We start from the raw sequence: 15,419 nt of genomic DNA on the forward strand, positions 1-15,419 counted from the left end.
ACAGGACATTCTTAATGGGAAAGTAGTGGGCAGAAAGGCATGTCATGCGTGGTTTGAAGAGCAAAAACTTGTAGTTTACAATGCCAAAATTGAAAAGTTGAGGAAAAACAAGGTGTACAGAGTTGCTTATTGGTTACAATCTGAGGAGTATGATGATGCTACTGATTATGATATGCCAATGTACCAGCTAGAAACTGATCTTCTCCATAAAGACTTGGTCTATTGCTAGAAATTGTAATTTATTTACCTACCTGTTATGGACTTACAGCATACAATACAATAATATTAAAGTTCTGATCTTGAGAATATCACATTTTTGAATTTTCAAGGCAGTCTCGGTTTTTATTACTATTTCTGTCACAACGGTCAATTTTGTAATTAGCTGCAATTAGGTAACTAACTAATTATATGCTTTAATTTCAGGTCATCCAAGTATGATGTTTCATATTTGTTTCAGAATACTTCAATCTATAATAACTGAAAATTTCATTCAGTTCTCTTGATTTTTAAGAAGGTTATGGGCTTTTGACTATCCTCGATTACAGCTTTTGTGTTAAGTTAATGCAAAAGCAATAGGGAACAAGATGCTAATTTCCGAGTATGAAAATTACCATAACTATTTTAATACTGAAGATATGAAAGTGAATTAGGTATCAAATTAAAGTTCTGTTTGTGCTTTATCTGATGGGATAAATTACAGGCATGATTTTTTAATTCTCAAAATGTTGTAACATTCCTACATCAAGTATTTGCCTATACTAATCCCATTTACCAGTAGCTGATTCAGTGCCTATTATGCCGTGGAGTTCAAGCTCATCTACATACTTCTTAAATGTTGTGGGAGTATCAGTTCTGGAACCCATGACTATCCTCCTCACTATCAACACCACCAGCAATTTCTGTGTCATCTGTGACTCTGTAATTATCCAAATCATTGATGTACATTAACAAGTGGAAATAAACCAAGCAATGATAACCTGCACAACACCACTGAGCACAAGCTTGTATTGCAAAACTAATTTTCAACTAACGCCCATTGCCTCCTATCACCAAACCAATTTCAGATCCTTCCCCCCTTTCCTCCATTAACCACTTACACAGTTCACAACAGTGTATACCTCTTGGGATCACACCGTTCCTGGCACATAATTGGTAATCAGTTGTTGGCTCTGATTTGTCTTGGACTTTTCATACTGAAAGTTCCACCCACCCCTTACAATCAATCTCGTCTCAAAACGTCACCTATCCATTTTCTCCAGAGATGCTGCCTAGCCCACTGAGTTACTCCAGCATTTTGTGTCTGTATAAACCAGCGGTGGAGGCAGGTTCTCTGGATGCTTTCAAGAGAGAGCTAGATAGGGCTCTTAGAAATAGCGGAGTCAAGGGATATGGGGAGAAGGCAGGACCGGGGTACAGATTGGGGATGATCAGCCATGATCACATTGAATGGCGGTGCTGGCTCGAAGGGCCAAATGTCCTACTCCTGCACCTATTGTCTATTGAAGAAGATTGGACTTTATTGCCTTCGATCACAGTAAAGAATGTGGGGCATTTGCTATGGTGGATTTTAATAGAAACATAGAAAATAGGTGCAGGAGTAGGCCATTCGGCCCTTCGAGCCTGCACCGCCATTCAATATGATCATGGCTGATCATCCAACTCAGTATCCCGTACCTGCCTTCTCTCCATACCCCGTGATGCATTTAATCACAACGGCCACATCTAACTCCCTCTTAAATATAGCCAATGAACTGGCCTCAACTACCTTCTATGGCAGGGAATTCCAGAGATTCACCACTCTCTGTGTGAAAAATGTTTTTCTCATCTCTGTCCAAAAAGATTTCCCCCTTATCCTTAAACTGTGACCCCTTGTTCTGGACTTCCCCAACCTCGGGAACAATCTTCCTGCATCTAGCCTGCCCAACCCCTTAAGAATTTTGTAAGTTTCTATAAGATCCCCCCTAAATCTTCTAAATTCTAGCCAGTACAAGCTGATTCTATCCAGTCTTTCTTCATATGAAAGTCCTGACATCCCAGGAATCTGTCTGATGAACCTTCTCTGTACTCCCTCTATGGCAACAATGTCTTTCCTCAGATTAGGAGACCAAAACTGAACGCAATACTCCAGGTGTGGTCTCACCAAAACCCTGTACAACTGCAGTAGAACCTCCCTGCTCTTATACTCAAATCATTTTGCTATGAATGCTAACATGCCATTCGCTTTCTTCACTGCCTGCTGCACCTGCATGCCTAGTTTCAATGACTGGTGTACCATTGCCAAGATGGTCTTGTTGCATCTCCCCTTTTCCTAATTGGCCACCATTGAGATAATAATATACTTTCCTGTTTTTGCCACCAAAATAGATAACCTCACATTTATCCACATTATACTGCATCTGCCATGCATTTGCCCACGCACCCAGCCTATCCAAGTCACCTTGCAGCCTCCTAGCATCCTCCTCACAGCTAACACTGCCCCCCAGCTTCGTGTCATCCGCAAACCTGGAGATGTTGCATTCAATTCCCTCATCCAAATCATTAATATATATTGTAAATAGCTGGGGTCCCAGCACTGAGCCTTGCGGTACCCCACTAGTCACTGCCTGCCATTCTGAAAAGGACCCGTTTACTCCGCTCTGTGAGGCGGCAGCTCTAATAGCTTCATCCACGTGTCACCCAATTGCTTTCCAATTGATAATTTAAATTCAGCACCAACAGATTATTCACATTCTCGTCAGTTATCCAGAAATATCTAGCAGTCTATATGATTTTCCAACTGGATATATTTATCAACTAGAGGATGCATAGAGTACAGCCGGGGCAAACTTTGATCTTCCATCTTCCTACTTGCTCATCTCGCCCCAATTAAGACCATTAAGTGACATGGCAAGTATTTCATTCAATGCGCATGGACATAGACATGGGCAGAGCAATAGTAGCTGTAACCCACTTGATGAAATAAATAGTGCTTTTATAAATAAATCAGGCTTTTCCTCAAAGCACGTATCACACAGACATTCCTGCCCAGTAAGTGCTTTGGCAGTTACAGCACGATGTTGGAAGCTGGACGTTAAATTTTGATTAAAATCTTTAATGAAGAGTCACTTACTGTAAACTGAATCTGACATCCACCCATGATATAATCAAGGAACGAGTGCATCTTGTGAATCTGTAGGTCAGAAAGAAATGTAGTTACTTTCAGCAGGAAAATCATTGTCTTCGTTCAGACAGACTTTATTGTAAACAAGTGTGGAGTTAAAGACTTACAATTCAATGCAAGAATTAAAATTTCACTGGTTGTGGGGGGTCAAAGATACACATTACAGAGGTGCACTCATACCTGCCCATGCTTAATGTGATTACAGATTATTTCAGAGGGACTGACTCATGACAGCTGTGGATCTTTCCCAGCTATTTCCGTTTGCAAGTGCTCCCAAATCCAATTCAACAAGAGAAGCAAGCCATTGATATGCAAGATGACCACTGGGATGTGGATCCTGATTTTAATCAGATTTTAAGAATAAGAATTAGCAAAATTAATTTTAAAATAAGAAAGCAAAATTGTTTTGGATGAAATCCTCATCATAGAAACATAGAAAATAGGTGCAGGAGTAGGCCATTCGGCCCTTCGAGCCTGCACCGCCATTCAATATGATCATGGCTGATCATCCAACTCAGTATCCCGTACCTGCCTTCTCTCCATACCCCCTGATCCCTTTAGCCACAAGGGCCACATCTAACTCCCCCTTAAATATTGCCAATGAACTGGCCTCAACTACCTTCTGCGGGAGAGAATTCAAGAGATTCACCACTCTGTGAAAAATGTTTTCCTCATCTCAGTCCCAAACGATTTCCCCCTTATCCTTAAACTGTGACCCCTTGTTCTGGACTTCCCCAACATCGGGAACAATCTTCCTGCATCTAGCCTGTCCAACCCCTTAATAATTTTGTAAGTTTCTGTAAGATCCCCCCTCAATCTTCTAAATTCTAGCGAGTACAAACCGAGTCTATCCAGTCTTTCTTCATATGAAAGTCCTGACATCCCAGGAATCAGTCTGGTGAACCTTCTCTGTACTCCCTCTATGGCAAGAATGTCTTTCCTCAGATTAGGAGACCAAAACTGTACGCAATACTCCAGGTGTGGGCTCACGAAGACCCTGTACAACTGCAGTAGAACCTCCCTGCTCCTATGCTAAAATCCTTTTGCTATGAATGCTAACACACCATTCGCCTTCTTCACTGCCTGCTGCACCTGCATGCCTACTTTTAATGACTGGTGTACCATGACAACTAGGTCTCGTTGCATCTCCCCCTTTCCTAATCGGCCACCATTCAGATAATAATCTACTTGCCTGTTTTTTTTTGCCACCAAAATGGATAACCTCACATTTATCCACATTATACTGCATCTGCCATGCATTTGCCCACTCACCCAGCCTATCCAAGTCACCTTGCAGCCTCCTAGCATCCTCCTAGCATCCTCCTCACAGCTAACACTGCCCCCCAGCTTCGTGTCATCCGCAAACTTGGAGATGTTGCATTTAATTCCCTAGTCCAAATCATTAATATATATCGTAAATAGCTGGGGTCCCAGAACTGAGCCTTGCGGTACCCCACTAGTCACTGCCTGCCATTGTGAAAAGGACCCGTTTACTCCTACTCTTTGCTTCCTGTCTGCCAGCCAGTTCTTGCTATATTTAAGAGGGAGTTAGATGTGGCCCTTGTGGCTAAGGGGATCAGGGGGTATGGAGAGAAGGCAGGTACGGGATACTGAGTTGGATGATCAGCCATGATCATATTGAATGGCGGTGCAGGCTCGAAGGGCCGAATGGCCTACTCCTGCACCTAATTTCTATGTTTCTATGTTTCTCTATCCACATCAATACTGAACCCCCAATACCGTGTGCTTTAAGTTTGTACACTAATCTCTTATGTGGGACCTTGTCGAAAGCCTTCTGAAAGTCCAGATATAACACATCCACTGGTTCTCCCTTATCCACGCTACTAGTTACATCCTCAAAAAATTCTATAAGATTCGTCAGACATGATTTACCCTTCATAAATCCATGCTGACTTTGTCCAATGATTTCACCACTTTCCAAATGTGCTGCTATCCCATCTTTAATAACTGATTCTAGGAAGTTTCCCCACTACCGACGTTAGACTAACTGGTCTGTAATTCCCCGTTTTCTCTCTCCCTCCCTTTTTAAAAAGTGGGGTTACATTAGCTACCCTCCAATCCTCAGGAAGTACTCCAGAATCTAAAGAGTTTTGAAAAATTATCACTAATGCATCCACTATTTCTGGTGCTATTTCCTTAAGTACTCTGGGATGCAGCCTACCTGGCCCTGGGGAATTATCGGCCTTTAATCCATTCAATTTACCTAACACCACTTCCCGGCTAACCTGGATTTTTACTCAGTTCCTCCATCTCATTTGACCCCCGGTCCCCTGCTATTTCCGGCAGATTATTTATGTGAAGACAGAACCAAAGTAGTTATTCAATTGGTCTGCCATGTCCTTGTTCCCCATGATCAATTCATCCGTTTCTGACTGCAAGGGACCTACATTTGTTTTAACTAATCTTTTTCTCTTCACATATCTATAAAAGCTTTTGCAGTTAGTTTTTATGTTCCCTGCCAGTTTTCTTTCATAATCTATTTTCCCTTTCCTAATTAAGCCCTTTGTCCTCCTCTGCTGGTCTCTGAATTTCTCCGTCCTCTGGTAGGCTGCTTTTTCTGGCTAATTTGTATGCTTCATCTTTTGTTTTGATACTATCCCTGATTTCCCTTGTTTTCCACGGATGCACTACCTTCCCCGATTTATTTTTTTGCCAAACTGGGATGAACAATTGTTGTAGTTCATCCATGCAGTCTTTAAATGCCTTCCATTGCATATCCACCGTCAACCCATTAAGAATCAATCGCCAGTCTATCTTGGCCAATTCACGTCTCATACCCTCAAAGTTACTTTTCTTTGAGTTCAGGACCCTTGTTTCTGAATTAACAATGCCACTCTCCATCCTAATGAAGAACCCAACCATATTATGGTCACTCTTGCCCAAGGGGCCACGCACAGCCAGACTGCTAACTAACCCTTCCTCATTACTCAATACCCAGTCTAGAATAGCCTGCTCTCTCGTTGGTTCCTCTACATGTTGGTTTAGAAAACTATCCCGCATACATTCCAAGAAATCCTCTTCCTCAGCACCCTTGCGAATTTGATTCACCCAATCTATATGTAGATTGAAGTCACCCATTATAACTGTTTTACCTTTGTTGCACGCATTTCTAATTTCCTGTTTGATGCCATCCCCAACTCCACTACTACTGTTAGGTGGCCTGTACACAACTCCCACTAGCGTTTTCTGCCCCTTAGTGTTTCGCAGCTCTACCCATATTGATTCCACATCCTCAAAGCTAATATCCTTCCTTTCTATTGCGTTAATCTGCTCTCTAACCAGCAACGCTACCCCACCTCCTTTCCCTTTCTGTCTATCCCTCCTGAATATTGAATATCCCTGGATGTTCAGCTCCCAGCCTTGGACACCCTGGAGCCATGTCTCCGTGATCCCAACTATATCATATTCATTAATAACTATCTGCACATTCAACTCATCCACCTTATTACAAATGCTCCTTCCATTGAGACCCAAAGCCTTCAGGCTTGTTTTTACAACGCTCTTACCCCTTATATTATTATGCTGAAAAGTGGCCCTTTTTGATTTTTGCCCTGGTTTTGTCTGCCTGCCACTTTTACTTTTCACCTTGCTACCTATTGCTTCTACCCTCATTTTACACCTCTCTCTCTACGCTCACACATTTAAGAAACCCTTTCCCTTTAACTCCATCCTCCACTATCCCATTCAACAGCCCACCCCCCTTATTCAGTTTAAAACCGCTTGTGTAGCAGTGGCAAACCTGCCTGCCAGAATGCTGGTCCCACACCTGTTAAGATGCAATCCGTCCCTTTTGTACAGTTCCCCCTTACTCCAAAACAGATCCCAGTGATCTAAGAATCTAAATCCCTGCCCCGTGCACCAGTTCCTCAGCCACATGTTCAGGTCCCGTATCTTCCTGCTCCTGCTCTCGCCAGCATGAGGAACTGGAAGCAAACCGGAGATAACAACCCTGGAGGTCCTGCTTTTCAGCATTTTTCCAAGCTCTCTAAAGTCACGCTGCAGAATATTCATCCCATTCTTTCCGACATCGTTTTTTGCCGACATGCACTACCACTTCCGGATGTTCACCTTCACTCTTAAGGATTTTCTGCACTCTGTCCGTGACATCCTGGATCCTGGAACCAGGAAGGCAGCACACCATCCTCGCATCCCATCTGTTGCCGCAGAAACCCCTGTCCGTACCTCTCACAATGAGTCTCCCACTACAATGGCGTTGCCTGCCTTAGGCCTTTTTGGTTTTGGCTCAACAGCCCTATTCGCATCGCAAGCCAGTCCGCCGCTCAGTGTGATAACGTCTTCTGTCCCGACAGCGTCTAAGTGAGTGATCCTGTTCACAAGAGGTACAACACCCGGGGACGTTGGCATTGCATGCTTCCCTCCCTTTCTCACCGTCACCCACCTTCTCTCTTCCAGTACCTTAGGTGTAACAATCTTACTGTAGGACTTGTCGAGGAACAACTCAGTTTCTCAGACGAACCGGAGGTCATCCACTTGGTTCTCCAGTTCCCCAACACGGTCCTTCAGGAGCTCTACCTGGATGCACTTCTCGCATTTGTAGCAGCCAGAGGCACCAGCGGTGTCCTTGACCTCCCACATACTGCAAGCATCGCACTGAATCAGCTTGCCTGACATCTCCTTCTTTTGTCTCTCCCTCTCAAGCGTGTTGCGTGGTCTCCTCGCCGAAGACTCTCGAGCCAAAGACTCACACGTTACTCACAGGGCACTTCCCTCACAAGTCCGCTCACTCACTACCGCTCCCTAAGAGCAGTCTTGCTTAAATTGACTGATAAATTGCCTGATTTACCAATTTACAAACCAAATTCCTCAGTTTTCAACTGTTTTCCCGGCACTGACTCACTTCTCTCCTCCCACTCGGGCTAGAGCCAATCAGTCTTATCTCTTGCTAATCTCCTCCTGCTGTTGCTCCCAAATCTACAGCAGTTCTTTTTAAAGTAATTATTGGAAGGTGTATATTGCATTCTGAATATGGAGAAAATACAGTTATATGGAGGGACAACTTGATTGAACGACTGATCTTGATGCAAACTTTAGCAGTGTCAACAACCAAAACTTTACACCAGCCATGAAAGGTAATGGAGGGTAGATGACTAAAAGATTGGTTAAGAAGGGAATGGATAACTATATTAAGGAAATAAAACCTACAGTTATATTTAATGTGCAGGAAATTAGAATAAATAAAATGCTCCTTGAGACAGCATGGTTATATAGTTGAATGACCTCATGCTGAATATATTACAAGACCATGAGGAGGAAGTGCTGGAGTTGGCCATATTGCTTCCCTGGACTATTCCACTATTCAGCGGGATCATGATTTAGGACATCTTCCAGCCAATCTCCGCAACCCAATTCCCATCATATCTGAAACTCATCAGTCTCCAACCTAAATATGTTCAACAACTGACCATCCATTCCATACTATGATTCTAAAGATTAACAATTATGTTCACTTAGAAATGCTCCTTTATTTTAGTTCCTAATAGCTGAACTCTTATTCTGAGACTAAGCCCAAGTTCTGGACTAGAGAAAACAGCTTTTTGGCATCTACTTCATCAAAACCTCTCACTTATGAGCATGTTGTCATATTAAGTCAAATATATATAATATACAGTGTGTCTCACATCCTTGTAATGTCTCTCAAAAACATTTAGAGAGTTATTTTTTTAAATGGGAATTTGTAGTTTCTGTGTGTACCTTGAATTCACTGCTCGCGACCTTCCAATGAAAATAGCAAACCCTGTGGATCATCATTGGCATGATTACAGCAGCAGGAATCTAAGTCTGCTGCCTGACATGTGCTTCCAAGGTTTGTGACTTTGACCATTACGTTCAATAGATTCAGTCACTGTTCATGGCATTGAATAATATTCAGTCAATCTCCATACATTACTGTGGATTTTTTACACAAATGCGAGACATCTCGTCTGGCTCCACTCAGGGTAGCATGAACTCAGGGCAATTTCTGCATGTGCAGTAAGAAGTGATGGCCATAATATTTATCAGGCCAGCTAGTGAGCCTTTTCGTCACAGGGCATACTAGTTGACCTGTGTTGAAGATTGAAGAGTGTATCACCTGAGCATTTACAACGGTAATATATTTCAGTAAGATATTTGCAGGAAAATTATTTACTTTTGGCTGATGAACAAAAACACGAGGAGCTAAATCTTAAAAGTAGAGGAACAAATTAAGAGGAATATCGGAAGCTCTATTTCCTCATGCGGAAGAGTGAACATTTGTGGCCTTCTGCTTTAGACACCAAGGTTGATAGCAGTTTGTTACAACATAATAAGAACATATGAAAATAGAGGACGAGGTCATACAGCACCAAAGGCCAATGTCGGCACTCGGTGGGATGGCAATGATCCTCTGCACTGCCCCCACATTCGTCAACCGTGTTGGTGTCCAAAAATCTTGTCATCTTTGAAACACTCAACTGCTGAACATCCACAGCAAGTTAAGCAAGGAGATCAAGAGCTTATAGGTAAGGTGGATACATGAATATATATAGATATGGATCCACCAAACTAATAGTGGAATAGTCATTCCTATGTTGATTTGTGGCTGGTCACAGCTAACATTACTAACACGATCATCTGCCATCATTTCATCAATTATATTTTCATGTCAGAAATTGTTTCGGTCCTCTTTCAACAATAAACATTTGAAATTATTTTTGGTTACTTTAGCAACAACTTTATCATCATAAGTACCTTTAGTGAAGCAAAAGACATCAACAGATAACGACTAAATAAAAAAATGGCACAAAGCTTTACAAGGAGACGTTCAGATGATCAAAGGCTTAAGAGCAGTAAACATTAAAGAAGTAAATAGTAGTAGAGAAAATTACAGAGGTTACTGCCTGTAAGGTAATTTAAGGGAAGGGGGAGAATTGTAATTAAAGTAAAGGGGGAGATGTGATGTATATGTAAATGCCTGTGCCCCATTATATTAAAGGGGCACAGGCATTTACATATACATCACATCTCCCCCTTTACTTTATACATATACATCACACTGCCTCCCCATTGTAAAGGGACATTTAGGTGGTGAGAATAGGTGCAGAAACCTTGGAGATCTATGTGGTGGGAAGAAGTTACAGATGCAGGAAAGGATAAGGCCATGGAGTCATTTTAAAATGAGGATTGTAAAGGTGGACACAAAATGCTGGAGTAACTCAGCGGGACAGGCAGCGTCTCTGGAGAGCAGGAATGGGTAACGTTTCGGGTCGAGACCCTTCAGACCAGACTTCTGTTTAAAGAAGGGTCTCGACCCAAAACGTCGCCCATTCCTTCTCTCCAGAGATGCTGCCTGTCCCGCTGTGTTATTCCAGCATTTTGTGTCCACCTTTGATTTAAACCAGCATCTGCAGTTCTTTCCTACACATGAGTATTATAAAGTCAGATGTTACTTAACCAAGTGCTAGTCACTGATCACAGAATGGTGGGTGAATGAGACTTTTTTAGAGCAAGCACATGAGGGAGAGTTATGAAAGATTTCATGTCAAAGGACACAGAATGAATGAGGGCAGCCTGTACTTTATTAGAATAATCAGGGTTATTGCTAATTGACATGAACGAGCATTTCAGCAGAAGCTGAGCCAAGTCAGAAATAGTGGGGATTTCAACTTGTGGCTGTGGCAAAAATGGCCCAGATATGTGATCTAGACCTTCCCAAACAGTGATGCATACAATTTGGTTTGATTTTCATGTGTGAACAGGTATAAGTTTGGAATTGATGGTTAGAGAATAATTTTCTAGCAAAGGTTAACAAATAATTTTGTAACAGTTTAATACAATTTCAACATCTGAATAAAGTGTGAAAACTGGCATAGTCCATATGACCCATCAAAATGACTCAACAATATACTGAGATGATGACCAAAACTATGTCAGCTATGTCACTTTTCCACCAATAATCCCTGGTTTCCTAAAGGATAATTAATCTTCAGTACAATGGTCATGATTCACAGCCCTCTGGAATAGGGAATTGCACAGATTTACAACATCTGGGAAAATGGCAGTTTTGTTCACCTTTCTTCTAAGTTCCCAAACTCTCACTTAGAGACTTGACTGCAGGATTCTACTTTACACCCAGGAAGCAGTCTGTAAATTATTGCATGAACACATTATGTTTGTCATGCTGCAGATTGTCACAACTATTCGTGTCTACACATACAGCCAGAGGAAAGAGTAAAGATGCTCACTTTACAGAGATTGAGGATAACAATGCCGGAATTCTTATAGTTTTTCTTCTTCGTTTTGTACTTCTGATTGATGCACTCCCACTGAACCTGCAGTCAAAGAAATCAGACACAAAGAGCATATTGCATTTAATTTACGTTGATTAGATTTATCAGTGAAACAACATGAACCTATGTTGGAGAGCAAATGTGAAAGATCCATATGTGAAAGGTGCGCACTATACCTGTCGGCCATCCATTGCTCCTCGCATCTCCACAAAGGTCGATGTGAACTCTCCAATAAAGTCGTGCTTACCATTAGAATCCCAATCCCACACTATTAACTGAAAGGCAAAAACACATGCATCATAAAGATGATTTTTAATTCAGTCCAGAATCACTAAGTACATTTCTTTAGCAGATCACTTAAAAAATCAGTTACATGCATCAAATCTTCAATTCAGGTATGCAGGACTCACATTAAAAAAAACTCTGTATTACTGTGAAGGAACTGCGGGTAAGTACAAGGAGAACAGAACTTGCAGTAAGATTTACAGTAAGATTTTTCCCTCGATTAACAAGGCTCGCAGTTCAGAATCTTCGATGGGATGAGGAAGGAAAAGCTCAGGCCGTTTGAATCCTTGACACCACAGCCCACTGACTGCAACATGAGTGCCATTTGGATATTCCTGACTATTACGATATGATAGAACTTAATTTATCCCAGGAAGAAAATTGTTCTTCCAACTGCACAAAACACAAAATACATGAAACATGATATTAAGGTGACTAGTGGAAAGGATTTGGGATGTGCAAAGATTGGAGGGGTGGGGGGAGGAGTTGTCTCCTCCCATGACAGAAGGGGAGGAGTTGTACATTTTGATAGCCACAGGGAAGAAGGATCTCCTGTGGTGTTCTGTCCTGCATCTTGGTGGAACCAGTCTGTTGCTGAACGTACTCCTCAGGTTGACCAGTGTGCCATGGAGGGCATGAGCTGTATTGTCCAGGATACTCTGCAGTTTGAGGAACATCCTCCTCTCCAAGACCACCTCCCATGAATGCAACTCCACCCCCAGGACGGAGCCAGTCTTCCTGATGAATTTGTTAATCCTATTAACTAGGTTTAGCCAGTGATTCAGATTCAGATTCAATGTTAATCCTATTACCTAGGTCTAGCCAGTGTAAGGTTAAACTGGCAAAAGGATAATCGAGATGGCCCAACATGAACTGTAAGTATAACAGAAAACGTCAGGGCTGGAAACTTGCTTCATGTAAAAGCGTTAATTATATGGGATTGACAGTTCCCCTGATATTTAATTATTTTTCTGTGTTTAATTGGCAGCTAGTCCAATTTCACCTGGTTGGGCACCACAAATGAAAACAGATTTGTATTTCTCTTTTAAAGAGTAAATTAAGAGATGAAGGGAATATGGTCCCTCTATGAATCTCAGAGAAGGGAGAGGATGATTTAGAATGGTGAGGGAAGAACTTGTTTGTGAGAGTGTGGTAGTAAAGATGTAATTTACTGGCTAATTGGTAAAGTTTCCTTCCATTTACTTAAAATGGACAGACATAATTATTGTACTGACAACTGAAATATACAAGTTCCAGTGTTCTCTACATTAATAGCCTATGCATAAAAATATTCTATGTTGTGCATTATTATATATTTATGTGGCAATAAAAGCTGCATAATTTTATTAATAACGTAATTACATCAAAGACCTAAGAGCAAAACATAGTCTGACACTCTAGTGCAATACCAAGTAGCATTGCACTGCTGGGAGATGCTGAGGCATTAACATTGTTTTCTTAACTAAATATAAAAGATCCTCTGGGACTATCTTGAAGAACAGCGGGCTGTGTTTTTCCTGATATTGCATTCAACAACGCTAAATTGGATTAACTGGCCGTTATTGTTCTTCAGATGCAGCTCACTCAATTGCTCTGTTCCTGTACCAGCTTGTTCCATTTGATGATTATTACCTTTCCCCATTTTATTTTTCTTATCAATATCACATGAACCGGTTTACTCATATCTATGTTTACATTAAAAATAAATAAATAAAATTATCGACCCTCGTCCTCGTCACTAAACAACAGAGCATGTTGCTTACTTTGGAATCTTACTGGCAACTTACATTGAATATCTGGGGTCTCTGGAATTGTTGGAAGGAATTATGATCATGAAGGAAACACCCATTGAATTATAAAAGGAGAATTAATGATCTTGAAAACAAGGGGACAATAAAACGCGTCTGCACACTTCTCATAAATTAAAATGAATGTTTCCTTCTAAACATTGCATGAGGTAACAGTAGGCAACTTGAGCAAAGGTTTTTACAGACTTATCTACAGGCCTCAGCTTTGATCGTGGAGAGAATCTCCCTAAAGGTACATAAGGCTGAGACCTACATGGCTTAGAATGCTGTCAAGCAAGAGGATAGAAGGGAACAGACACGATGGATAGCAAAGTGGTATCAAATCAGTTTTAACTCCTGGTGGTTCAACGGAATAGCATTCTCCAAGTCAATCTATTATGACTACAATTAAACAGTGAATCAAATTCCCGACGGATGGATTTTGAATGTAGTACAGTATAGCAGAGAACAGGCCCTTTGACCCACCACCTCTGTTTCGCTAGGAAGGACTACTGGACATGTATTCGGGCAATACAGCACTGAAACAGGCCCTTCTGCCCACTGAACACACGCTGACCATCAACAAAACATTTATACTAATACAGACCCCAGGAGAGCCATGTGTTATTATGAAGTACTCATCATCACACAGTACTAAAGTACTAAGCTAATTTCACTGCTCCTTCCTCATATTTAAAAAAAAGTGAATTAACTGATGTGTTTGACCTCTTTTGTTAAAAGTGGTGAAAAATTCTGCTGTCGTATTTTCCATTTGGAAATTGCTAGAATAAGTACAGCTTTGTTAACAATGAAGCCACCAATTTAGGTGGCACAGTGGTGCAGCTTACAGCGCTTGGAGCGCCAGAGACCCGGGTGTGATCAGCAAGAATGGTAACCTTCACATTACGTTTCACCAACTTCCTCTGAAACAATATTAACTTCAGATGACTAGGCAGAAGATTACTGTTCATTTATAGTCCTTGTTTCCCCTGCCCCCCCCCCCCCCCCCCCCATCAGTGAACAAGGACTGAAGAGGGCCGAGCGTGGAGAGGGACATCGGGTCACGGGAAGAGGCGACGGCTGCAACGGGCCTTTGTGTCCAGCTGGAGCTGGAGATAGAACTGGAGCTGCTGGAGCTGGAGCTGGAGATGGAGCTGGAGCTGGAGTCCAGGGATTGGGGATAAGCCCCAGCCCTAGCCCCAACCATAGCCCCAGCCCCAGCTCCAACCCCAGCCCAAACCCAAACCCTAGCCCGAACCCTAGCCCTAACTCTAGCCATAGCCCGAACCCTAGCTGAGTCATATCCGCATAGTAGAGATGTACATCTATGTGAAACAACATTCAAAGTTGCAAAAATTTAAAGGCCCTGTCCCACTTTCACGAATTATTCACGAATTCTCCCGAGTTTTCACCTTGATTCAAACTCTCAGAATGTTCGTAACGAGTCCGTAGGAGTTCGTAGATATATCGTAGCGGCTCGTTATGCCAGCCGTAGGTACTCCTGGCATCAGGTAAGCCCGATAAAAAATGTCCACGAGTAAAAAAATGGTCGGGATGAAAGAAATTGCAACTTTTTACTCGTAAGGAGGGCATCGAAATAGTCATGGGAACAGGCCCTTTAGTTTTCTTTCCGGGTTTCCAGAAACTTAAAAGTAGACACTTACTGAAGAATCACCCATAAGTGTAAATTGTCCCTAAGGTGTGTTAATATGCGGGGATCGTTGGTTGGTGCAGACTCGGTGGGCCGAAGGGCCAGTTTCGACGCTGTAACTAAAAACTAAAGAAGGTTGATGTCACTCAAAACAAGAAAAATCTGGTTGATTGTCTCCCACATGCCACCTTAAATATTCACTCATTCTACCACTAGTTCTACCACTAATTCTTGCTATATTCAGTTTG

General features: G+C 41.9%; 1 protein-coding gene across 1 annotated transcript in view; it reads right to left on the minus strand.

The window, feature by feature from the left end:
• The window catches only part of cpne4b (copine IVb), a 310,526-nt gene that overhangs the window by 29,277 nt on the left and 265,830 nt on the right, over positions 1 to 15,419 (minus strand). Inside the window, exons 8-10 of the mRNA XM_055658639.1 lie at positions 11,625 to 11,723; positions 11,404 to 11,490; positions 3,110 to 3,169 (exon numbers count right to left, since the gene is read on the minus strand). Of these exons, the coding sequence (XP_055514614.1) occupies positions 3,110 to 3,169; positions 11,404 to 11,490; positions 11,625 to 11,723 (246 nt within the window). The remainder of the gene's footprint in view (positions 1 to 3,109; positions 3,170 to 11,403; positions 11,491 to 11,624; positions 11,724 to 15,419) is intronic.

This window comes from Leucoraja erinacea, chromosome 2, assembly GCF_028641065.1.
Source record: "Leucoraja erinacea ecotype New England chromosome 2, Leri_hhj_1, whole genome shotgun sequence".
In the NCBI taxonomy this organism is placed as follows: Eukaryota; Metazoa; Chordata; class Chondrichthyes; order Rajiformes; family Rajidae; genus Leucoraja; species Leucoraja erinaceus.